At 43.8% G+C, this 25,573-nt stretch overlaps 1 protein-coding gene across 2 annotated transcripts; it reads left to right on the top strand.

Moving 5' to 3' along the window:
• LOC106582486 (centrosomal protein of 170 kDa protein B) lies at positions 1–25,500 on the top strand. 2 transcript variants are annotated; one of them, XM_082972828.1, is made up of 19 exons: positions 1–270; positions 1,409–1,546; positions 2,723–2,812; positions 4,756–4,836; positions 5,297–5,353; positions 5,453–5,603; positions 12,703–12,816; positions 13,608–14,090; positions 14,179–15,302; positions 16,117–16,257; positions 16,746–16,863; positions 16,965–18,686; positions 19,711–19,831; positions 20,025–20,160; positions 20,549–20,686; positions 20,827–20,915; positions 21,233–21,326; positions 21,432–21,483; positions 21,634–25,500. In XM_082972828.1, the coding sequence occupies exons 2-19, from the start codon at positions 1,442–1,444 to the stop codon at positions 21,852–21,854; spliced, it is 5,037 nt and encodes a 1,678-aa protein (XP_082828954.1). In that variant the 5' UTR covers positions 1–270; positions 1,409–1,441; the 3' UTR covers positions 21,855–25,500. The 2 variants fall into 2 exon arrangements, with proteins under 2 accessions (XP_082828954.1, XP_082828948.1); XM_082972822.1 differs by having other exon boundaries at positions 19,606–19,831.
• The last annotated feature ends 73 nt before the right edge of the window (positions 25,501–25,573 follow it).

The raw sequence follows: 25,573 nt of genomic DNA, 5'->3' as shown, positions 1-25,573 counted from the left end.
ATTTTATTTGACAATGGTACTGACTGGTACAGTTAGCGTCACTGGAAGAAGTCGAGCTTTGTGCGCGGCAGAGAACGTGAAGTGGAATGTCAGTGTTTTGTCGGCTTGTCAAGTGAATGTTGAAGTGAGGGTGTGTTCGCCATTTACCTGGACGGCCATCAGTGCTCTTGTGACTACTTTACTAAACGAGAACACAGATACAACTGTACATTTGTATTTATTGTGTTAACGCTGGCTACTCTTCTGAAGAAAGCAGGGTCCGGATTAAAGGTATGCTTGTGAAGGGAGGGAGTCGTAAAAACGGCTTTTGTCGTTCGGGAAAACCTTTCCTATTTCCTGTATGATCATGTTTGGCTTTCAGCTAAAATAGTTAGCTAGCTAAAGTTAAGTAGTTAGCCACAGACAGAACGTAGCTACTGTGGCAAACCAGACATTTCCAAATTATTTCGAATTAAGATCATTTAGTAAAAGTGGAGGGTCAGTCTCACCATAAGAATTAACATGTCAACTGCTGGCTAACGTAACAGCAAGTGTTGTTACATTGGAATCTTCAGCAGCATCGTTTTCTATTACCATCACTGACATATTTTTTTAGCTTTACTTGTTTGACAAGTGAGTTAACTAGATATGATGATTTGCATTCATTTTTCATAGAGCTATGTGGGAATTATTGGCTGGTAAAGTGACTGGAGCGCAACTAGTTAGCCTAGCTCACTACTACCACCACAGTACAAGCCATTGATCACAGATATTTCTAACATAGGCCAAGTAATGCGTGTAGTTAGTTGCACCTCCTTCCAAACCAATTTTCTCTTTGAGTGGTATGGTAATGTTATTGTAGCAAATAGAAGTTGAGGCTGACCAAACTGTATGATTGGTTCAGTAAAGATGATCAATACTGAGAATGAGTTGGTTCAGGCACCCAAACAAATCCATTGTCTAGCTTGATAAGATCCAATCATGTTTGTAGACTGTAAGTTACTGTGTTTGCAACATGTCTAACTAAGTGTCTTGCTCAGCTTTGTGGAAAATAAATTGGGGCATAAACATGTAGTCAGTTCCTCCTTATCCTTTTCCATGGGCCAGTATTGAAGGAATCCCTGGGTGTTGAATGCCTTTTTGTTTGGGTGTGGTGTGTGTGTGTGCATGAGTATCACCTGATGACAACGTGACATTCCTAAGAATAATGGACTCAACTGTCAAAGTACATCATCAAATTAGTTGTGTAAATAGATCTGGAAAGACTTGAGTTGTTGGTTGTCCAATTGGTAATCTAGTCAAATAAATAGTTGCTTGGTTAGTTGTGCAGCCACCAAAATCCCATTCAGTGGATTACGAATTTAAATCACAATTACTGTGAATGTGGTGACAACAAGAATCTACTGCTCTACGTGTTGTCCCCTCCCAGGATGTGAAGAAGGCTCTGAGTCGGGGCTCCAAGATGAGTGTGACGTCATGGTTCCTGGTCAGCAGCTCAGGTACAAGACATCGGTTGCCACCAGAGATGATCTTTGTCGGCCGGGAGGAGTGCGAGCTCATGTTGCAGGTGTGTACGACATCTACAGCACCTTGTGTTTACACACCAGACACCATCAATCTGTCATGTGACCCTTAGACAATCAGCTGTCCATTCACCCTCTTGTGAAAGGATGTTGCCTATATTAGGATCATAACTCAAAGAAAGCAAGTTAGGTTAATGTACTAGAGATCTGGTAGGAGTTGACCTGTGTATACATGAGAAGTGTGTATTTGTGAGTGTTTGTGTTACGAGTGTTTATAAGATTAGTGCCTGCTGGGAGAATTGCCTCTGGCAACTGTTCAATGTCAAAGCAAAATGCAACTGATGCTTTCCACCCTGCTGTTTTTCCCCCCAAAATCCTGGTTCTAGTTACTGTTTGGAATTCTTTGGGAGTTTCTCCCTGTGTACTTCTGTCTTGCTTTATCTCTTTATTTAAGCCACTGGGGAAAAATAATGCTTCCTCAGTCTGTGGTTTGTTCAAAATGTCCTTCCCACCACATCTGCTTGCAGATTTGAAAAGCTGCTCTTGTCCACATTCAGGCATCATTGGAAATATTGCTTACTTACAGTGCATTCAGAAAGTATTCAGACCCCTTGACGTTTTCCACATTTTGTTACGTTACAGCCTTATTCTAAAATTGATTCAATAAAAAAGTATTTACAGTGCTGCTACTTGCTGTTTATCATCTATGTATAGTCACTTTACCCCTTCCTACATGTACAAATTACCTCTAACCTGTAGCCATGCACATTGACTCGGTACCGGTACCCCCTGTACATAGCCTCATTGTTATTTTATATATATATAAATAATACTTTAGTTTATTTAGTAAATATTTATATATATATATATAATACTTTAGTTTATTTAGTAAATATTTTCTTAATATTGGTTGGTTAAGGGCTTGTAAGCATTACACGGTAAGGTTGTATTCGGCGCATGTGACAACTAAAATGTTATTTGATTTCAACCAGTGGTTACTATAAGCACCAGGCTTGCATTGGTTAATAGTGATTATTTGCAGGAATGTAAGCAAACTCAAAGGCCTATTCGTTCGGCTATGAGCACACTGTGTATCTACTGTACATGCATGTAGCCTTCATTGCAGATATTTTGTTGCACTGCTTATGACAGTATCCAGTCTGAGGTTTGTTAGCCCGTCAGTATGAGATTCTAGCTTTGTTCTCTGTCTTGTTTTACAGTCGCGCAGTGTGGATAAGCAGCATGCTGTCGTCAACTACAACCCAGCCACAGACGAGCACATGGTGAAGGACCTGGGCAGCCTGAACGGGGTGAGTCCATGTCCCCTGCATACAAGTTGAATAAAGGATCCAGTCAGCCACAGCCCTCCCTGGAGGGTCCAGAGTCCCACTACCAGTCCCCCAGGCCCTAGCACAAAAGAGCCCCCTCTCAATGCCAGAGATGGTTGTTAGAGCATTAATGAGCACTGCATTTTCTGCTGTCCTGGTCCCTTTCTTCTGGTGTCTCTCTCCCGTCTTCTTCTTCTTCTGGTGTCTCTCTCCCGTCTTCTTCTTCTTCTGGTGTCTCTCTCCCGTCTTCTTCTTCTTCTGGTGTCTCTCTCCCGTCTTCTTCTTCTTCTGGTGTCTCTCTCCCGTCTTCTTCTTCTTCTGGTGTCTCTCTCCCGTCTTCTTCTTCTTCTGGTGTCTCTCTCCCGTCTTCTTCTTCTTCTGGTGTCTCTCTCCCGTCTTCTTCTTCTTCTGGTGTCTCTCTCCCGTCTTCTTCTTCTTCTGGTGTCTCTCTCCCGTCTCTTCTTCTTCTGGTGTCTCTCTCCCGTCTTCTTCTTCTTCTGGTGTCTCTCTCCTGTCTTCTTCTTCTTCTGGTGTCTCTCTCCCGTCTTCTTCTTCTTCTGGTGTCTCTCTCCCGTCTTCTTCTTCTTCTGGTGTCTCTCTCCCGTCTTCTTCTTCTTCCGGTGTCTCTCTCCCGTCTTCTTCTTCTTCTGGTGTCTCTCTCCCGTCGTCTTCTTCTTCTGGTGTCTCTCTCCCGTCGTCTTCTTCTTCTGGTGTCTCTCTCCCGTCGTCTTCTTCTTCTGGTGTCTCTCTCCCGTCGTCTTCTTCTTCTGGTGTCTCTCTCCCGTCGTCTTCTTCTTCTGGTGTCTCTCTCCCGTCGTCTTCTTCTTCTGGTGTCTCTCTCCCGTCGTCTTCTTCTTCTGGTGTCTCTCTCCCGTCGTCTTCTTCTTCTGGTGTCTCTCTCCCGTCGTCTTCTTCTTCTGGTGTCTCTCTCCCGTCGTCTTCTGGTGTCTCTCTCCCGTCTTCTTCTTCTGGTGTCTCTCTCCCGTCTTCTTCTTCTGGTGTCTCTCTCCCGTCTTCTTCTTCTGGTGTCTCTCTCCCGTCTTCTTCTTCTGGTGTCTCTCTCCCGTCGTCTCTTCTTCTGGTGTCTCTCTCCCGTCGTCTCTTCTTCTGGTGTCTCTCTCCCGTCGTCTCTTCTTCTGGTGTCTCTCTCCCGTCTTCTTCTTCTGGTGTCTCTCTCCCGTCTTCTTCTTCTGGTGTCTCTCTCCCGTCTTCTTCTTCTGGTGTCTCTCTCCCGTCTTCTTCTTCTGGTGTCTCTCTCCCGTCTTCTTCTTCTGGTGTCTCTCTCCCGTCTTCTTCTTCTGGTGTCTCTCTCCCGTCTTCTTCTTCTGGTGTCTCTCTCCCGTCTTCTTCTTCTGGTGTCTCTCTCTCTTTGTACTATTGCCACTTCATTGCACTGTTATTCCACAGGAATGAGGAGCGGGAAAGACTGCATTTTTCCCTGAAGTGTGTGTTGTGGCACCATCTATTAGAACACCCCCATCTTAACAGACCAGAATATTAGATGTTACTGACATGTATCATGGTGGCTGTTTCTTTTCTTATTTGTACTTTACTGTACAAGCACTGATAGGGTGATACGTGGTTAAACAGCCTGACTGCCTTCCTGAGCCCTACTCAGCATAGATGGCCATTACATAACTGCATAATCTCATTAATGCCTTAACGTACAGGTAGGATAGCTTAACTTTCACTGGGAAAACAGCCAACTGCAAAGCATCTTAGCTTTGGCAAACCCCAGAGGCTGTGTGGAAGGGAAGGACCTGTTGCCAGTGTGACATCTAACTCATTTATCATCAGTATCTGTTATTAGTCCGATGGAATTGAACTAATCAGGATTGTTGTGAAAACAAATCATTTCTGTGTATACATTTTTCTGATGCTTTCAATGTAAACACACAAAAACAAACTGTTTATTTTCTCCCCAGACTTTTGTGAATGATCTGAGAATCCCAGACGAGACTTACATTACCCTGATGCTCTCTGATGTCATCCGCTTTGGATATGATATCCTTTTGTTTATCTGATTATGATTTTGTAATTCTCTCATTGTTTTATTGATTCTTCATTCATTAGGGATTTTCTTGATCGGATCAATAGGATGCATACTTTTTAACCTCTGAGTGCTCTGTTGTAATTATTTCTTACAAACAATTGGATTTCATGAAGTTTTGTCTACACTTGCCATTTAAAACACACATTTTCTTATTCCTCTATGGTTTGTGTGCCAAACTCTCCCAGCATGTTCATTCCTTGTGGTTTGAGTCAGGGGTTTTAGATGTTCAACTCTGGACTGAACATTTCTTGGACTCAAACCACAAGGAATGAACATGCTGGGAGAGTTTGGCACACAAACCACATGAATAGTTAAATTGAGTTTAGATAACAGGGGGAAAATTGTGCATGTGTTATTTATTCTAACCCAGTGGCTCCTGTCAGAATATGCCTTCTTTAACTCTGCTTCCACATTCTCATGTGTACATCCTGGAGAGGAGTCAACACAAGGTGCCAGAGGAGGCTCTCAAAGTAAGCGAGAACTTCCACACATGAACATATCATCTATGAGTATGAGTGATAGTCAGGTAGAGGCTTCTTCATATCCTACTTTCCTCTTGTGTGTATTAGCATGAGAAGTACACCAGCCAGCTGCAGATGAGTATGAAGGCACTGGAGGCCAGGAAGAAGGAGAAGGAGAGGCAGCATGCTAAGGAGAAGACCAGAGACTCATCCTGCTTCCAACAGGAGAAAGTCGAGCATAAAGCTGCCCTCGCAGCAGGTAAAACCCTGTTTAACTCGCAACTTCAACTCTTCCCCAGTCCACCTCTTGTTGTCCTTTTCTTCTAGAGCCCACCCACAGTGTATGTGCTATCCTACATTTTAGACCAGGTCTAGGCATTTTCTCTGCAAGGTCAAAAATGATAGCAATTACAATTGATGAACTTAACTGTTTGTCTTGCCACAAACAGTACCAGCAAATACCAGTCTGTTATGCCTTAGGTAAAAGATGGCTGCTGATGTCGGTTTCAATATCTCATTTACGTGAGGAAAAAGAAGCCTTTTATACCAAAAAGTGTTACAGGATCTGTAGATGCACACAGCTCTCCTTGTTAAGCGAACCCCTAGTGTACGATCAAGTTACCTTGGGAGGGGATCAGGTCAAAGGTTCAATCCAGTAGGGTCAAACGCGCAGCATTACTAGTGTGGAACTCCAGTTGGCAGGATGAGTGAAGTGATATTGGCCTGGCCTGTTGAGCTGGGACACATAAAGCCTTATGTCTGCCTGTCATGCCTCTGGACTGGGGCTCCAGACATAGGGAGTAGTGCTGAACCTACTCCTGGTGGTGCTAGCATGTGCACTAGAAGGATTAGGTGTGTGTGTGTGTGTGTGTGTGTGTGTGTGTGTGTGTGTGTGTGTGTGGCTGTGTGTGTGTGTGTGTGTGGCTGTGTTTTTCTGCTGTTAGGGGGGATTGTGGATTTGCTGTCTCACGCACCGCACAGTTACAGTACTTACAGGTGTCCCTCTGTCCTCAGCTCTGCTCAGGGCTACTTCTTTTTGGATTTCATAGGATTTACAGTGCAGTTAAGTTCCTAAAGCACTGAGGGATGTTCTCAGCAGGGTAATGCAGGGGTGGACCATCACTAGTGGCTTTAACTACTGACAGTCACAAGGTTATGACACGACAGACACCAGCAATGAACACTTCCTTTAGAGGTTTACATTCAGCCTCTTCCTCTGCCTGTATGTGATGGGTTAATATAGCTTCTGACTGATTCCTTATTTCCTACTGAAGCAGCTGGACTGGTGAGGTGACCACAGTGACAGTACAGTGGCAGTGTCCGCACCCTGTTGACAGTTCAGACACTGAGGCTGTGAGCAGGATATGTCTGTTTTTCCTGCTGCCTTGCAAGGTGTGGACTGTGGAGCCTGACCTCTCCTTCTGCTTCCTGTCTGTAAAGCAGTCTGCAGGCTCTCTGAGTGTACAGTATGCCTGGGTGTGACTAGTCTAACCTGACAGGACCTAGGGCTACTCACTCTTTCCACCATAGACGTTACAGTAACTTTCCACTGTTTCCAGATTTCTATGAAATATGACCAATAATGAATTACAATATGAGTAAAAGAGTTTCCTTAATTAAGTATGTTAAAAAGCAGCTTTTCTGTGTTGGAATGGTGTGTGGGTGTATAACAGTCATTAACAATATTAATGAGAGTAGACTGCTGACTGACATCATCCTCTGAGGAAATAGCACATTTTTTTAAACGGTCTGTTTGAGTAGTTTGAGGTGGGTTTTTTTTAAATGTTGTTTTTTTTCTCCAGTTTATACTTTATACTTGGTCACATACAAGTATAGGATGAGTCAACAACATTTTCATGTAGATGGACTTAGAAGCTCAGTTTTGGTGACTTTTTAAAAGAACGTTCTACTCCAAAATGAATGAAAATAAAAGTATGCTGAAGCCATGTAAAATATCATTTCCACATCCAGAAATTAACCCAACAACACATTGTAATTAACAAAATGTATTATTTTATTTTTTTTACATATTGGGCCATATGTATATAGCCTAATCATGGTCCATATTATCAGGTAGGCTATGCCTGTGGCCCAACTGATGTAGCAAAGTGCAAATAAATAGGCTGAAGCATGGTGTTGCCTTTCTGCTTTTACCCTATTTAGCTAATCATTAGCCAGATCCCAAATGTGATCTTTTAACTATTGTAGTTATTACTCTATTGATCCCAGAAACCACTTAATGTCACAATTCCCAGGTTGCCACTACTCTTGCGCAACAAAAAATATCTATCTCATCACAAGTTAAGTCACTCCCCCAAAATGATTTTGAGGTAGAGTGGCGTTGTACTTCAAGCTACCCTAGAATTGACCGGTGTTCCGGTCCCCACTCTCCGCTATGCACTCACTGCAAATTGCTGAGCAGTAACATACTTAACCATGCTGCTGCTAAAAACTCTGGGTTTAAAATGGTGCAGTTTGCATATTTAGGAGTTGAGAAATAAATGAAGTAGGAATGGAAAGCTGGGATCCCCCTCTTTTTAACAAAGGCCATTAACTACTGTTTTCGCAATTGCAAGAATGGTTGTGCATTGACTGCTTGTTAGAATGCATGTTTCCCTCCCTATGGCACTTGTAAGTTGACTGTGCCACGAGAGGAATATTTCTCTCATGTAGAACGTACAACAAGACGACTAGGTACGTAGATAAACTATTCTGCTATGGGGTTGTCTGATTTTTCTGTTCATTACTCATTTTGTTTGCAGAGGAAAAGTAAATGTGGACTGTTCTAGCATCTTCAAAGTGCGCCTCAGCAGAAATATTTTTCATGCTCCAAAATGAGTGCAGCAGAAACACTGAATCAGCTATTCCCAGGCCCTAGACCAAGCAGGGAGAGGGCCCTTCTGTTATAAATGGGGTCATGTGATACACAATCCTTCTGGGAGGAGAATGAGACTGGACACTGCTAATCCTAATCTTCAATAAAGGGAGGAGATGCGGTAATGAAAGTAAAATGTGAAGCTTTTCAAATAACAACACTGGCCTGCAGAGTTTAGTGACCCATCTCTCCAGAGCAGAACATTAAGACAAACTGCAATAACCTTTCATCTACAGTACACTGAGTGTATAAAACATTAGGAACACCTGCTCATACATAAGACAACTTTTTGGACAAGATGGGTCACATTTATGTCTGATGATAACCAAACACTGCATTCCACAGTAAGATCCTCCATACCAACGGTCAAACGTGGCGGTGATGGTTTTGGGATGCTTTGCTGCATCAGGACCTAGACGACTTGCCTTAATAGAAGGAACCATGAATTCTGCTCTGTATCAGAGAATTCTACAGGAGAATGTCAGGCCATCCGTCTGAAGCTGAAGCGCAGCTGGGTCATGCAGTAAGACAGTGATCCAAAACACATAATCAAGTCTACATGAAAATGGCTTGAAAGCAACACATTTGAAGTTTTGGAATGTCCTAGACATAGTCCAGGCCTAATCCCAATTGAGATGTTGTGGCAGGACTTGAAACAGTAGTTCATGCTTGAAAACCTACAAATGTTGCTTTAGTTAAAGCAGTTCTGCATGCAAGAGTGGGCCAAAATTCATCCACAGCGATGTGAGAGACTGATCAACAACTACAGGAAGCATTTGGTTGCAGTCATTCCAGTTGAAGGTGGCACTACCAGTTATTGAGTGTAAGGGGGCAATACCTTTTCACACAGGGGAACTGGGTGTTGGAAAACTTTTTAAATACAATGTGTAAGATTTTTGAGGTTATTTGTAAACTCAGGTTCCCTTTAATATTAAGTATAACATTCAGTATCAAAAATATGCAAACATTTAGAAAATCAGAATGGAAGCAAATATTTTTTCACAGCACTGTACATACATGCATGCATACATACATACATACATACATACATAATCATTTTGATCCATATTGTTTTTATCCATCTGACCATTAAGGGCATTAGGGCAGATTTCCTGTCACCTTCATTGCTGTGATGACGTTTAACAGCTGTCTGGCCAGCCCGGGATGCTAGCCTATGTGGCATAAATCAGATTCTCCACATGCCTGGTGTCTGTGTGAACACTAAACCGCTCCATTGGGGCTCATACACTGGTCTAAATAAACCAAAGCACTACAGCTCCAAAGTGCTGTTTCCCAGGACACACAATAAGACATCAACAGAGAGAGGAAGAAACAGAAGGGCACGTCTAGGGCTGTTGTTGTGACCGTATTACCGTCAGACCGGCGGCCACGAGTCATGAAGGCAGTCAAATTCCACATGACCGTTTAATCACGGTAATTGGGCTTCTCCAAGCTCTGATTCTGCTGCTGGTCATTAGTAGCCTATCAAACTTGCTAACTGCTTGGTACTCAGAACTCTATTGTCCCTCTAATCACTCTGACATCAATCCAAATGTATTCGGAAATCAAATCAAACACTTCATGAGAGCCAATGAGCTGATGTTGCACAACATTTCTATAGGCTATGTAATTGTGGGAGAAAACAGTATGATGGCTGCTAATAAAAATAAAATGAGGATCCCATCAGCTTTCTATAGGCTAGGCCTACTATATTTATTTCTCAACTTTCCTAAAATGAAGCACATTGCTTATCTTTACAACAGGAGTATAGCCTACCTGGCTGGCATGAAAATAAACTATGGGGAAAAGCTTCCTCCATTCACTATTTAAGTGCATAGATTACATGTATTTATTTCCCCCGCTGCCCCTGTTTTGATACAGGTGCATGTTAATGGTAAATTCTAAATCAAAACAAATGTCACATGTATATGTACAGACAAGATTAAATCAAGAATAGTCTGATGCGTGACAATATTAGCCTATCACTTGTGAATGATATATTATCACTTTTGAATGATGCCCAGCATAAGAAATAATGGCTTTTTTCCCCCTAAACTTTTTCTAATCATAGTCGCACAGCTCGTGTAGCCTAGCCCATAGGCCTGTATGTTTAATGTTTGTGTCACAACTAAAGTGGTCAAATAACTTCGTAATTAAGCACATTAATGCACTTTACAAGGGGTGTAGAGCCTAACTGGTGTATATATATATATATATATATATAACATGTGAGTTTCAAGTTTGGGGAAGATCATTTTCACCATAAATGTTCCTTTTATAATAAAAGCATTACATGCATAATTGCATTTTTGGTCACTTTTGATAATGGTGTGTCCCGCTAATGGAACATTCAGGCTTATAGCCTACTACCATGTGTGCATTGCTGTGCTTATAATGTGAAGAAATAGCCTAATAATTGATCAACATTTTATGCTGAACATTCTGATATGTTGGGTCAGCTACACTGCATAATTCTTTATTTATTTTTTATGCTAGTGGTTGAATTAATTTGGGATCTATCACATCCCACAACTGCCCTAGAATATGTTTGGAATATTTATTTATTGCACAGAATAAGTCAACGTTTGTACTATGGGGGATAGTAGATTGACATAGGCTAGTGCTTTTGCTGTTCTTTAGGACTACTCATCTTGTTGACTGACAAAAAGTAAATGTGGACAGTTCTTCCATTATCTTCAATATGCACCTCAGAATTGGATAAGGACGTGCGCAGTTGCGTCCCCGATGTGTCGGTCTTCACTTGTAGCCTGTGAGAAAGACCCGATCACGTGACAGAGAGCTGTGGATTTTTTTGAGGGTGCATTACGGCCACCGTGAAATTCAAGGCATTATCAAGTGCTTGTCAAATTGTGAATGAGAGATTACTGGAGTGTGTACAGCCTGCACAAAAAAACTAAGCAGAGCTCGTGCCTTTTCAAGCAACTTTTTTTTTTTTCAAATCATCGTTAGTCTCATCTTGCAGCATTACAGTGTATTAAAAATCAAAACATCTAGCCCAACGTTTGTAGAACAACTGAAGTTACATTAATAACTCTAAATTAAGCATAGAGTACCTATTTCTTTGTTAAACGCTCAACACAGAATAGCTGCATGTGCGCACTCCCTGAAATCGTTTGGAGAAAATATTAATATTTTATTCAGCTTTGTTCAATTATGTTCTTCATACAATAAAATAATGCCACGGAATTATAATCATATCTTGTCTGCTAAATGAACTAGTGTAGCCCACAGCCATATGGCATTGCCACATCAGGACCTAACATAAGGACAACTCAGAGTATGCTATTATTTTCTTCAGAAATAGACTACATTTTCTTCATATCATGCTTCTTTAGTTATAAAATAAATAATGGATTTATTGTGGAGGTGTAGGCTATATTACATGGATTTATTATACTTTTTAATTGGCTTGTAGGCTATTTGTGAAAGCCAGGAGATGCTAAATCTGTTTGTTAATTAACGGTCAATTACCGTGAGACCGACCGTTATTTGCTTGACAATCACCGGCTGACTACATTTTGTGACCGCCACAGCCCTAGATACTCTCCCCCCCACCAAAAAAACTGTGTGGTAGGGTGACTTAACATTTTTTGATTAAACATATTTTTGTTGCGCAATAGTAGTGGCAACCAGGGAAGTGTTGCGAGAAATTGTGACATTAAGTGGTTTCTGTGAGAAGTACAGGCAGGGGTGTGTTACCCTAACAGGTAGGCCTACAGTACATTATATTCACTGTGTTTATGTACGTTTTCTGTGGCAAAAAATTCATCAATAGGATAATAACTAGTTAAAAGATCACATTTGGGATCTGGCTAATGATTAGCCAAATACGGTAAATGCAGATAGGAAACACCATGCTTCAGCCTATTTATTTGCACTTTGCTGCATAAATTGGGCTACAGGCATAGTCTACCTGATAATATGGACCATGCATAGGTTATTTACTTGGCCCAATATGTTAAAATAATTAAACATATATAATTTTACCAATGTGTTATTGGGCTCATTTCTTGAGGTGAAAATTATATTTAAAATGGTGTCGGCATACTTTTATTTCCATTTATTTTCTAGAATAATGTCCTTTTTTAAAAAGCCACTAGAACTGAGCTTCTCAGTCTTTCTACATAAAAGTTATAGGAGGGACCCCCCCCCCCCCCCTCCCCCCTCCCAGTGCTACACATTTTTCCAGAGGAAATGCTGAGCGGGTTCTTATCAAAGTTAGAAACATTTTCGTAGGACAAAATGCATTATATTATTCCTAATGTTATCTACTGTGACTGTTTTTGTTACGCTGTTTTGTAATGCTTTTGCATTGTACAGATGTTATGGTGTTTAGGCCTAAAGCTTTTGTGCAATCATTCTGCCATAAATAGTAGGAATAACAGTTACATCATTCAGTTGGCGCTATACTAATTCTGTTCTCTGATTTCTTTCACTCTGTCCGTGTGTCTGCTTCTGTTAGTGGCCAGCGAGGCTCCAGTGTCCAGACCCACTCCTCTGTATGGGCAGCCGTTGTGGTGGGGGGAGGATGATGCTGAACACAGTGAAGGACAGCGGCCAGCGGAGGACCCTGCAGGTCTGGAACAAACATTACTCTACTATTACTCTATCAATGAATTTGTTGATCAGGATATGTGAGTGTGTCACTTTGAAAGAGGCCTGGTATTTCAGTTTTCTTATTAGCTGTGCTGGCTCATAAAGGTTACAGCTCTTGTATTTGATTAGAGTGGCAAACATAACACTTTGTTATGGCACCACATCAGTGTTGGATGCAGTGTACTAAGAGATGAATGGTGTTTAGCTCTGGGCAAGCTCTGTAGTGCAAACTGGGGACAGGGAGCGGCCAGTGTCCCACTGAGCCAAGCCAGTCCTGGACCATGTCAGGCCAGCAGCCAGCGCCTCGTGATGGATTACCCTGTAAGCCCAGGGGACGGGGTAGAGAGGGAGGGTGACTGTCAGCCTCATGCTGCCCAGCCTGGCTGGAACAGATTACCTCTCAGCCGTTCTCCTTTGGGACACCAAGCTCCCACAGTGACATTTTTACATGTCCAGCTGGCCTGGCACCCACTGATTGGCTGATGTATCTGTTTGTTTGCTCAGTCTAGCTGCTGGAGCTGTGTTGTTATTTGTGGCTTCAGTTTAAGAGTGAATACTTGACAGAGTTTTAAAAATCTGTTTTCCTTGAATGGTGTAGTATGCCACAGTTGTTAGTACTCCCTTGTAATATTTCATTAGAGTAGTGTCTGATTCCTTCCCTTACCCACCTCACATACTGCATGTCCTTTTGTGCCTGCAATTTACAGTATTGGCCTATATAGTATTGATCTATATAGACCTACTGTCTTCCCACTGTGTCTGCCCTAACAGAGAATACTAAAGAGGGCTCCAGACATGAGGTCAGCGGCTCCCTGTCGGACAGCCAGGCCAAGACGATCTACTCACACCACAGGGAGCCCAGCTACTTTGAGATTCCCACCAAGGAGTTCCAGCAGCAGGAGCTCCATGAGGTTCCCACTAAGGACACTGACCCCCCTTCTGTCCCTGTTCTCCCTCCAGTCCCCACCTCCACACCCCCTGTGGTGCAGAGCCACGCCTCCTTCACCATTGAGTTTGATGAATGCACACCAAGCAAGATCAAGATCAAGGACCATGTGACCAAGTTTTCCCTCCGCCAGCAACGCAAGCTCCCGGGTAAGGAGGTGGTGACAGCGCCCACTGAGGTGATATCAGCGGAGTGCAAGGTGGCTGATTGGCTGGTCCAAAGCGATGTGAGCATGATGAGGTCGTCTCAGACAGAGGACATGTTCAGCTCAAAGAGTGGCCTGCCCATCTGCAACAAGGCTTCCACAGGTGAACTCTGACCATTTATTCACTGAATCCACGGTTACTATCCTCTGTTGCTGTCTGAGAGCTAACGTGTTTGTGTTTTTATCATCAGGCCACCACCATGAGGATGGGACTCGGAGTGACTCTGAGGATCCTGTTGTAAACGGGAAACAGGCTATCCAATTAAAGCCACCGATGGGCCCTCACACGTCTCTACCACCCCAGCTGGCCCTCCCTAGACCCTTCACCAACCCTGACTCAGAGGAGCCTCAGTCTCACTCCCCTCCTCCGAGCCAGGACAAAGCAGACCCCCAGCAGGGCTTTGTCATTGAGTTCTTTGACGACAATCCACGCAAGAAGCGCTCACAGTACTTCACCAACAACACAGGCCAGCTCGACAGCCCGGCCCTCAGGAATAAGCCGGAGAAAAGGTGCGGCCCCAGCACCCCCACCCAGCAGTACACCATTCCCTTGAAGGGCCCGGGTTCTGGAGGCCCCCAGAGGGCCGGCTCCCTGAGGAGGGAGAAGATGGAGGATCGGATCAGTAACGGCATCTCCTCCTGCTCCGTCCCTCCCAGGCCGTTTAGAAGTGTGGGCCGCAGGTCCAAACTGGCCCAGGACTTCACGGCTGAGTTCCTGAGGGAGTCCAGACAGGAGTCTAGGCCGAGCATGAACACAACCTGGGAGAAGAATACGTCACCTGTGTCTCCTACCACCAGCCCACCACCAACAGTAGAGGCAACAGCCCCTCACTCCCACCAGACCACACCAAGCCCCCCTCAGCCCCCTGTCCCATACCTGACTCAGACCTCAACCCGTGCCCACCAGTCTGTGCCCCTGAAAGCCCCTCTGATTCCCATGGACCCACGCAGCCTGGAGGCCCCACGCAGCCTGGAGGCCCCACGCAGCCTGGAGGCCCCACGCAGCCTGGAGGCCCCACGCAGCCTGGAGGCCCCACGCAGCCTGGAGGCCCCACGCAGCCTGGAGGCCCCACGCAGCCTGGAGGCCCCACGCAGCCTGGAGGCCCCACGCAGCCTGGAGGCCCAAAGCAGCCTGGAGGCCCAAAGCAGCCTGGAGGCCCAAAGCAGCCTGGAGGCCCAAAGCAGCCTGGAGGCCCCAAGCCCCAAAGGCCTGGGGAAAGAGGAGGATGATACCTTGAGTGAAGCAGGCACCTATACCATCGAGACAGAGGTCCAGGATAAAGAGGTGGAGGAGGCACGCAGCAAGATAGAACAGGCAAGTCTCTTTGCCTTAATCTCTGTAGTCGTCTGTCGTTTTCTGTAGTCGTCTGCCGTTTTCTGTAGTCGTCTGTCGTTCTCTGTAGTCGTCTGTCGTTCTCTGTAGTCGTCTGTCGTTCTCTGTAGTCGTCTGTCATTCTCTGTAGTCGTCTGTCATTCTCTAGTCGTCTGTCATTCTCTGTAGTCGTCTGTCGTTCTCTGTAGTCGTCTGTCGTTTTCTGTAGTCGTCTGACGTTTTCTGTAGTCGTCTGTCATTCTCTGTAGTCGTCTGTCGTTTTCTGTAGTCGTCTGTCGTTTTCTGTAGTCGTCTGTCGTTTTCTGTAGTCGTCTGTCGTTTTCTGTAGTCGTCTGTCGTTTTCTGTAGTCGTCTGTCATTCTCTGTAGTCGTCTGTCATTCTCTGTAGTCGTCTGTCGTTTTCTGTAGTCTGTCGTTTTCTGTAGTCTGTCGTTTTCTGTAGTCGTCTGTCGTTTTCTGTAGTCGTCTGTCGTTTTCTGTAGTCGTCTGTCGTTCTCTGTAGTCGTCTGTCATTCTCTGTAGTCGTCTGTCATTCTCTGTAGTCGTCTGTCATTCTCTGTAGTCGTTCTCTGTAGTCGTTGTCTGTAGTCGTCTTATCTCTCCAAGTTTGTTTAATATCACACCTTGTCATGCCATGTGCTTCACCATGAGATAACCTGCCTTGTCAAGTATGCGACAATGATGCTATCTAACACAAGCCAACACGAGTGTCAGACAGGAGAGCCAGTGGATGTGGCAGCCTCCAGCCCTGCAGAGACAGCGTTCACACTCACACATCATGCTTTGTTTCTGACAGGTGTTTGGTGTTGTTGAGGGGCCAGAGCAGCCCGACCAGACTGCAGCAGCATATAAGCCTGTTGAGTTTCAGGACAGGGAGGAGCGTAGGGAGAGTAGCTTGGTGGATCTGACGCCAGGGCAGGGACAGAATCTGGTGCAGGTAAACCCCCCCCGGGCTTAGTGTGGTGACACATTCCTACAGCTAACCAATCAACAATCAGTCTGCTGGTTCAATCAGCTATCAGCCTTGGAAACACAATTCTACTTGTTCTGATCTCATGATTCTCCATGGTTCACCTCTTAGATCATTAGTTGTCTCTGTTGGTTTCTGGGGGTGTTGGTGTGGTAGTTCTTTACTTCCGAATGGGTTTGGGTGTGTCCAACTGGTTTTCACTGGTGGTGTCCTTGGTTTCTATCTGGAGAGTGGAATGGGTTTGATTTTTGCTGTCATAAAATGTCATTTTCAGATATAAAAAAATATCCCAACATCCTAAGCTGTTAATGTGTTTCTTCGCCTAATCGGTTTGTCAATCATCAAATATAATTTCTTGAACGTGATTGTTATTTTTTTCCTTTTATTTTAAGCCTGATTTGTATTTATTGACAGCTCTCAAGACATGTGAATAACTAGTGTGATCCTCCCTGCAGGTACCGGGTGGCTCTAAGTGGGTGTCTCGCTGGGCCAGCCTGGCAGACAGCTACACACACTCTGGCCCTGCCTCAGGCCTCTTTGAAATCCCCTCACAGATGGACCTGTCAGGAGGAGGTAAGATACCTGATGGGAATTTGCACAGAATTTGAAATGATAATGAGTTACAGTCCTGATTATCAACTTGATTAAAAATGTATCTTCCTGTTTCCATTCAGTTGGTGGGAGGACCGTCCATCAGGCGACGCTCAGTCGGAACATCAATAGTGTGGAATCGGAAGGCCAGAGTTCCAGAACACAGCGTATTCCTTCTCAGGCACCATCGATGGAATATAATGAGACGCCAACTCCCAGCATTCTTATCCATCAGGACACTTACTCTACCTATGATATCAAAGAGAGGAGCTCCAGAGTCCTTGGACCACAGGAGGACCTCCACAACCTGTCTGTACAGGACGACCTTGACCTAGACAGCCTGAGTGATGCCCTTAAGTCAGACGACGGCTCCATCGTGGAGCAGAGGAAGATGCCCACACCAGAAAGAACAGACAAGATTACATCTCAGAGCAGTGAAAAGGAGAGGGCCACACTCCCAGCCAAGTCTACATCATTCTACATTGGCTCTAAGGAGACTGTGTCCAAACAGGAGCGGGGATCCAGACCCAATACACCCAAGATTGAGAGAAAATCACCACCACCTGCCAACACACCACAGTTCTCCACAGCCACCCTGACCAAACAACAGGGTGGACAAGACTTTCAGAAGACAGTCAAGCTCAACTCATCAGCTCCCAAGCTGGACTACCAGGGCAGAGTCAGCCCTCAGCCCAAGGAGATCTCAGTGTCTCTGGTCAGGCAGGAGAGCTTCATTAAGGACCAGCCAAGTGATGCTGCCCAGGTCACCAGACTCCCACACATCTCCAGCCAGCCTGCTCTGAGTGACCCTGACCCTGCTGAGGCGTTCCAGGGTGTTTGCAGCCAGGACACCCACTCCTACCTCAATGGGACCGAGGACTCTCTGGCTGCCCTGGAGGCCAAGCTCCAGGCCCAGCCGCCTGATGTTGCTCCTCGCCCCATAGAATACTCTCTGTCTGGGGAGTCTGACATGGATTCAGCCAGCACTGCCAGCCTGTGCAACAACCAGACTGCCCCCAAGACCGGATCCAAGAAGCCCTTTATCACTAGTGGCCTTCAAAGGGAGAGGTCCTCTGCCAGCTCCTTCACCCAGGAGCCCAGTCGCCAGCAGTCAGCCCTCGATCGCCTGTCAGAGAAGCGGCGGTCCCAGGGAGTGGACAGCAGCAGGAAGCCTGAACAAGACAGGAGGCTGGGGATGAGATGCTGTGTTGTAAAACATGGCACCATGGACCTGAGTGATGACCCCCAGAGCTTCAGCTTACCCTACTGGCCTGAAACCATCTCCTCAGACCAGGAGGGCTCCCGGCCCGCTGCATGCAAGAAGTACACCGTCCCCCTGCAGAAGGTAGATCCCACTAAGTCCTCCAAAGTGGCCCAGGCCCTAAGCCGATCCAACAGCATGTCTGCCCCACGGCCCACAAGAGCTTCAATGCTTCGCCGGGCTCACCTGGGCGAGGCATCCGACAACGAGGTTACAGAGACGGACAGAATCTCCCTGAACTCCCAGGATACCAGTGGGACCACCAAGGTCTCCCAGGACAGTAAGAAGCAGCTCTCCAGGCTGGACATGTTGGCTCTGCCCCGGAAGAGGACTAGCTCCTTCACCACTCCCAGTGATACAGAGTCCTCAGCACCCAGGACAGGCTTCTCCAACCGTAGCACAGAGTCCAACAGCGGCTCTGGCCTTAAGGCCTCCGTGGCCGGGCCCAGCACTAAGCCTGCACTAGGCAGGGCCTCTGGAGCTCCAGGCAAGCTCATCACCCGCTTCCGCTCCAGCAGTGCCAAATACACCAGCAGCACAGCCAGTGAGTAACAGACACGCATATCAGTCTCCCCTTTGCCTTTAAAATGTAATGTAATGTAGTACTGTCTTAGTAATCATTTATTACAGGTGTAAGAACCTGAAAGGTAAAACTGTTTAAATATGTCTCAGCCGTTCCTGAAATATTACATAAATGTAATGAACCATGAAAATGACTTCTTCTGGATTGGAGGCATCTCAATTTAGGTCTGCGTAAAGGTGTCACGTCCTATCAATTATCTAGATGAATTGGTTCTGAGTGAGTTTGAGATAATTAGTTCAACTAACAAGTTATGAAGGTGCAAGCCTTGGTTTTATTCTTCTGGAGATTTGGCTTTAAGGTCCTCTACTAACTACACTAATGCTGTATTGCTATTTGCAATTGAAATATAATCCCTTCAATCATTTCTACTAGAATACCTGTGGTGAAGGTGGATACCATCTGCACAATGTTCTCATAATCATTATGCAATCTTCAATCATGATAACATAACTGTGTAGAACAATGTTGTGAGAATATTGTGGGTCAGATGTGGAATACCGTACTCTATCCTTTGAGCAATAACCTGTGGTTTAACTACACTTCACTAAGTTATGACTATGGTCTTCAACAACATGACTTTGTGACAGTAGCCATTACTGTTGGGTTGAGTGCTCATTTCTGGTTGTGAATGTTTTTGAATCAAAGAAAATACTAATGAATAGGATATACAGAAAGACTTAAATCTTGCATCAGTATATTTACCATCTGAATGAGCACAAAACTACAAAACCCTTCTATATGGGTCTATGGGGTATAGTTGGGTGTTGTGGGGTTTGTAGTGTTTTTATGGTGTCCTTTCATGGTGTCTCTGTTTTTACCTTCCTTCTCCTCATCCCCCTAACTTTCTAAAACACCCTTCAAACCAATTCATGGCTGAAAGGCTCTAGACGACGACAGAAAGGCTCTGACTACACCTCCACCTCCGAGGAGGAATTTGACTCTAACCAAAGCACCCTTAAACACAAACGCTCACACACACCCTCAGCTTCCCGCTCCCAGCCTCTCATCCCCCCACGCCCCAAACCCCGCTCACGAGACTCGGACCAGGAGAGTCACGAGGGAGACGCCTACCAGAACTGTTCCTCTCACAGTGCTGAGATAGCAAGGTGAATTGAGATGGCAAGGACACAGCATAAGCCAGTTCATGCTATTGCTGAGTGCTTTAATTATTTGTACAGTAATTGAAGTGGTTATTGAGTTCACAACAGTAGTGAGATCATTTGAAACTTCTTGACTTTTTCGCTCTTGGTAGATTTCCTGAGGTATCCATCCCTATTTTGGTCTGTTCTCCCCTTCTAGACTGAGTCAGGGCCTGGCTAAAGATCTGTCCGTCCTGGCCAGGGAGATCCATGATGTGACTGGTGATGCTGATCCTCAGAGCTCTTCTGCAGTGGAGGCCAATACACCTGTTTCTACCATCACCGCCAGGGAGGTGGTATGTTAACCACACTGCCCAGTCACACTGATATTTCCCTTAGCACACAATGCAGTATATCCTCAGCTGTGTTCACTGATTCCTGTTACAATGGCTGGAGAAGACATACACAACATATCAACCAAGAGTTTTCATTATCTCCATGCTGTCAGACAGCACAGCCATCTCCTCAGGCTGCCCAGCCTTCTCAGTTGCACATTTATCAATTAGTTGCTCTCACATCTGTGGCCAATGCAAAACATTAATTTGACTGTCATTAATGGGGTTGTATCCATGAATTCATCTTGATTGCTGTTTCTTCCCTGTTTCCATATCAGCTACCTTATGATTGGCACATATGATAACCATCCTTAACTGTTGAGACTGTCTGACTCATGTTGTATTGCAGTTGGTCCATCCCATCCCAGAGGCTGGTGTGAACTACCTTAGAGTTCCTCCTGGATCCGCTGCAGCCAGGAACCCCGACCAAACCATTATGAATGACCAGGAATACAACTCCAAGCACAGAGGATGGAACCAGGAAGTGGTTAGACCATACTATTATTTATCATACCACTTCAAGCCATTTTTGAGAATGTTGTCTCTTTTATAAGTTGCTGTTCAGCCTTGTTTTTGTAAAATTGAGAGTTGACTGATTGTTTTTGTCTGTGATCTCTCTCTCTCCAGGTTGTTGTGGATGATCTGATGTTGAATCCAGTGTCCCAGATCTCTCTGGCTATTCGAGAAAACACGGAGCAGCTAGCTGAGAAAATAAAGTATGAATTTATACATAAACGTGAAGCATGTTCAAAAGTTCACAATACCTTTTCTGTCCATTCTCCTCACATCTCATATCAGAACCAGATGAGAAGTTTTATTAGTCCTCTGATATGTAGTAATCTCGTTAGCTCTGCGTGACTGTCTGAGTGAGCTCAGCCACTTAGCATGGCTAATGGACTGAGACTGAGTGAACTGTGCTGGGCAGATAGCCTATCCTTAGGTCCTATGGGACCTTAAATATTCAGTATAGGAATTCCTCATTTGATATGTGGTTGCTCTGTCTGTACTCTAGAGTGTGTTTTTGTGCTTGCAGGGTACTATTCCACAACAAAACTGACGTTTGGGGGGAGATTGAATCAAAGCTCAATACTGAAAATGACATCCCCGTCCTGAAAGGCTCAAACAAGGTTGGTATTTCCTCAAGTTCCTCCACTTAGTTTATAGTTGTTTGTGATGATTTGCTGTATGTTTATTTCCCTCAGCAGTGTGGAACATGCCTATTTGTATTTCAGGAAATCACAGCTATTCTGAAAGAGCTCAGAAGAGTTCAGAGACAACTTGAAGGTAAGTGCACATTCATCACAATAATCGAGTAAAACCTCCATGTAAACAAGCATCACTTAAAATGTTTTTTTGCTTTTTGTTAAATAATTTTTTCCCCCTCAGCATTTTAGATGTGTTGACTTATGCCTGATTTCTCTGTCCCCTCCACAGTCATCAACACTATCATTGAGCCCAGTGGAAATCTTGAGCCAGCCAAAGCCTCCACTCCTAGTGCCCCCTCCTCAGCCGGGTTGAAGCCATCCAGGGCCCCTTCGAGATACTGGAGAACCTCAGGTTCCCAGCGGGGTGGGGTTCCCTCTGCCAGCTCCAGGCCCAGTGAGAGTGTCAGGAGATCAGTTGTGGCCTCTGAGGCAGAGAGCTACGTGGTCTGAGGTTTTGGAACACAGTGCCTCCCCTTCACTGCTGCACCACAATTCCAGGTGTTGAGAGAGAGAGTGGATTAGAGAGGGGGAAATAGGCACTGCTAGAGAGAACTGTGGCCCCACCGCACAAAGACACTACTGTACTGTGTGTGCACTACTAGACAACTGGAATGCGCATTGAACTGCCATGGTGTGAGAAAGGGGTTGTACGAGACGCATAAAGCCATGCAGTGGTTAGTTCAGTTGAGGGAAAATAGTAATAGATTTATAGTAATAGATTTATATTCAAATTGACAAAAATAACTTTACACAAACAATTTCTCAAGCAAGAATTTTGCTAGGAGTGTCTGTGAGTGGTCTGAGTGGGGAGGAAAAACTGAAAACTAGCTGTTCTTAGCAGAGGTTTGGAACTCTTTGTTATTGGTCTATTAACCAATGTACCGCATGGTGATGTATCCATGGAAAGCCGAAATGTCCGCCCATGCAAACCTGCTGATTTAGAAGGACCTGTGTAGATTGTATTTTCAACCAGCAACTACCAGGATTAGTGTTAGTTTCATCAGCTGTTGAACAATATGATACAAAACACACACACTGAATTTTGACTACACTGGGCCTTTTAAGACGAGGTCATTATTCTGCCATATACCCTTGTTGATCTCCCGTTCAGGAAACTTAAGCATACTTGCATTTGATTGATTGATTTCTGTAATTTTATTAATTGGGGAAATTTTGCCACAATCAGCTTAGAGCACAGTATATTTAAAAACAGCTTGAGTATATTTTATTTAAGGAAGTGTGTGTATATATATATATTTACTAAAGTAATTAACTAATACAGTTAAAGCATATTTTGACTGCTTGATTAAATGTATGAGTAAAGAATTTATATAAAGGAGTTCTCCAGGATTCCTTGATAGGTTTATTCAAGACTTCATCACTGCTTTCTTTGAATACTCACTTTCTTTTGACCACTTTCTCCCTCTATGGACCAGACCTATTGAAGAATGTCTAAAGTATTTCATTGTAATGATTTATATATTATTAAAGAGTTTAGAAACTGGCACTTGGACACTTGCTTTTGAGCCAATAGAATGTTATTTTTCTGGTCTCTTAGACACTGAGGCATTTTTTAAATGAAACGTAAGAATGTCTCTAGGAGTCATTGCTTTACATGGTATCTCATGTTGCCAGTATAAAGTTGTGCGTATGTATTCTCTAGAGTCAAAGGTAGACATCAGGTCTGCTTCCTCATGCACTATCTGACACTATAGATTTCCTTGTTCTCAGAACTGAAAGTCTGTGTGGAATGTATGGTTGGGTGGGCAGGGCTGGGGGGCTTAGTGCTGGGGTAGAACGTTAGTTTTAATCACCTAGCAACAGCCAACTTTCTGGAGTGTCTGTGTAGCTCAGCCCAGAGATTTTAGGCTTTGAACAGAATAAAACAAAGGACTCATTCAGGGCTTCTACCAGCTAGCGCCATTTGGAAAGTGTGTTTGTATTGCTGATCGGTTTGATTGTCATAACTGGTCAGTTGATTGCACAGCTCTCAATAATGTGGTCAGACATACAGTGAGCTCTAAAAGTATTGGGACAGTGACACATTTGTTTTGGCTCTGTACTCTAGCACTTTGGTTTTGAAATTATATAATGACTATGAGGTTAAAGTGCACACTTAACTTTAATTTGAGGGTATTTTCATCCATATCGAGTGAACCGTTTAGAAATGACAGCACTTTGTACATAGTCGCCCCCCCCCCCCATTTTAGGGGACCAAAAGTGTTGGGACAATTGGTCCCGTATTCCTCGCACGCAATGACAATGATTATATCAAGCTTGTGAATCTACAAAGTTGTTTGATGCATTTGCTGTTTGTTTCGGTTGTGTTTCAGATTATATTGTGCCAATATAAATTAATGGTAAATGATGAATTGTCATTTTGGAGATACTTAAAGAATATAATGTTTCTAAACACTTCAACATTAAATGTGGATGATACCATGATTACTGATAATCCTGAATGAATTGTGAATAATGATGAGTGGGAAAGTTACAGATGCACAAATCATCCCCCGCCCCCCCCCCCCCCCCCAAAGAAAATGCTACCCTCCCCTGATATTGTAATGGTGAGAGGTTAGTGTGTCTTGGGGTATGATAATATCATGGTAGCATCCACATTTTAATGTAGAAGTGTTTTTAGAAACATTATATTCTTATTTACAATAAGTGACAATACAAAATGACACCGTACATTATTTATCATTAATTTCTATTGGGCACAAAATAATCTGAAATCCAACCAAAATGAACAACAAATGGTTTTGGTCCCCTAAAATGGGAGGACTATGTACAAAAAGTGCTGTAATTTCTAAACGGTTCACCTGATACGGACAAAAATACATTCAAATTAAAGTAGTCAGTCTGCACTTTAACCCCATAGTCATTGTATCATTTCAAATCCAAAGTGCTGGAGTACAGAGCCGAAACAACAACAAAAAGTGGCACAGTCCCAATAATATTGAAGCTCACTGTATCTCAGGGCTGTGTACTTTCTGTTCCCTTCTTGATTCCCCTTTGTTGAAATCGTCATCTGTGGCTTCAATTTTGCCAAAGAATACCAATGATACTTGTCTTGTAGAAGTTATTATTAACACTTTACTGACTCAAATTCCCTCTGACAGTTCACTGTCGCTTTCTGGATATATTTTCTCCAGTCTCATTGCTGTACACTCCTTCATTCCATCAATAAGCACACCACACTACATGAACTCCTGTGATGTTCATGCCAGTTTTAAAGGACTGTATCAGGTGTCAACAGCAAGATGCACTTGCTGTTTCTTGTTTTGTTCTAGTCATTCATCATAATTGTGAGCAGAAATGTTGTGCAATTATACATTAAATCAAAATGTCATGTTATATGTACATATCTAAGACTTGTGATCTAGAGATGACCACTCCATCCTGTATTTTGCACTAGTGTAGTACCATTGGGACCCTTTAAGCTTATGCTGAGAAGCTACACATTAAGCCACCTTTTTTACTAAGGGGGTTGCTTTCAATCTGTTAGATTGTATAAATTATATCCTGTCCAGAAGGAAAGGAGACTGAAAATGCAATAAAATAAAGGGACTACAGTCCACCACAAGTGCTTCTCCTTTTCTCAACAGTTTGTGTAGATGTATATGAAATTGTAAAAGGAATTTCCCTCAGTGCCACAAAGCCTTTTGGGATATATGGTTTCATACCACAAAGTACAGTGCTTGTTTACACCCATGTGCTCAATTAAATCTGCCTCTTTTTGAGCTTTTGATTGCTATGACACGAAGTGCTGCTGCTATTCTGCTTTGTGAAAGTTTTATTTCTTACATTTCTCCATCAAAAGCTCCAGTTAAACACTTTAATTGAGAAATATCTTGATGTCATATGTTGGTCAAATGTTGTATACCTAGCTCATATCCCTTTAAAGTCAGTCACCATGGTTTGTTTTTTGGGTTGGTTGGCTCTTGCACCCTAATCAAAGTAATGTTAAGTTCCACATCCTTCAGCATCTGTTATTTATGATGTTTTCCAGAATGAATTTCTTGGAAAGGTTATACATTTTGTGCATAATTTAGAGAATGTGATAACATGTTGTAATAAAGAGATTTGTAATCAATTATATTGTACTGTCATCTTCATTATTTTTATTCCAAAGACACTTGTTTGATATAAGCCTAATATTGTAGCAC

This window comes from Salmo salar, chromosome 01, assembly GCF_965601325.2.
Source record: "Salmo salar chromosome 01, fSalSal1, whole genome shotgun sequence".
NCBI lineage: Eukaryota > Metazoa > Chordata > Actinopteri > Salmoniformes > Salmonidae > Salmo > Salmo salar.
The sequence above is the reverse complement of the archived record's forward strand: the minus strand, read 5'-3'. Positions and strand labels throughout refer to the sequence as shown.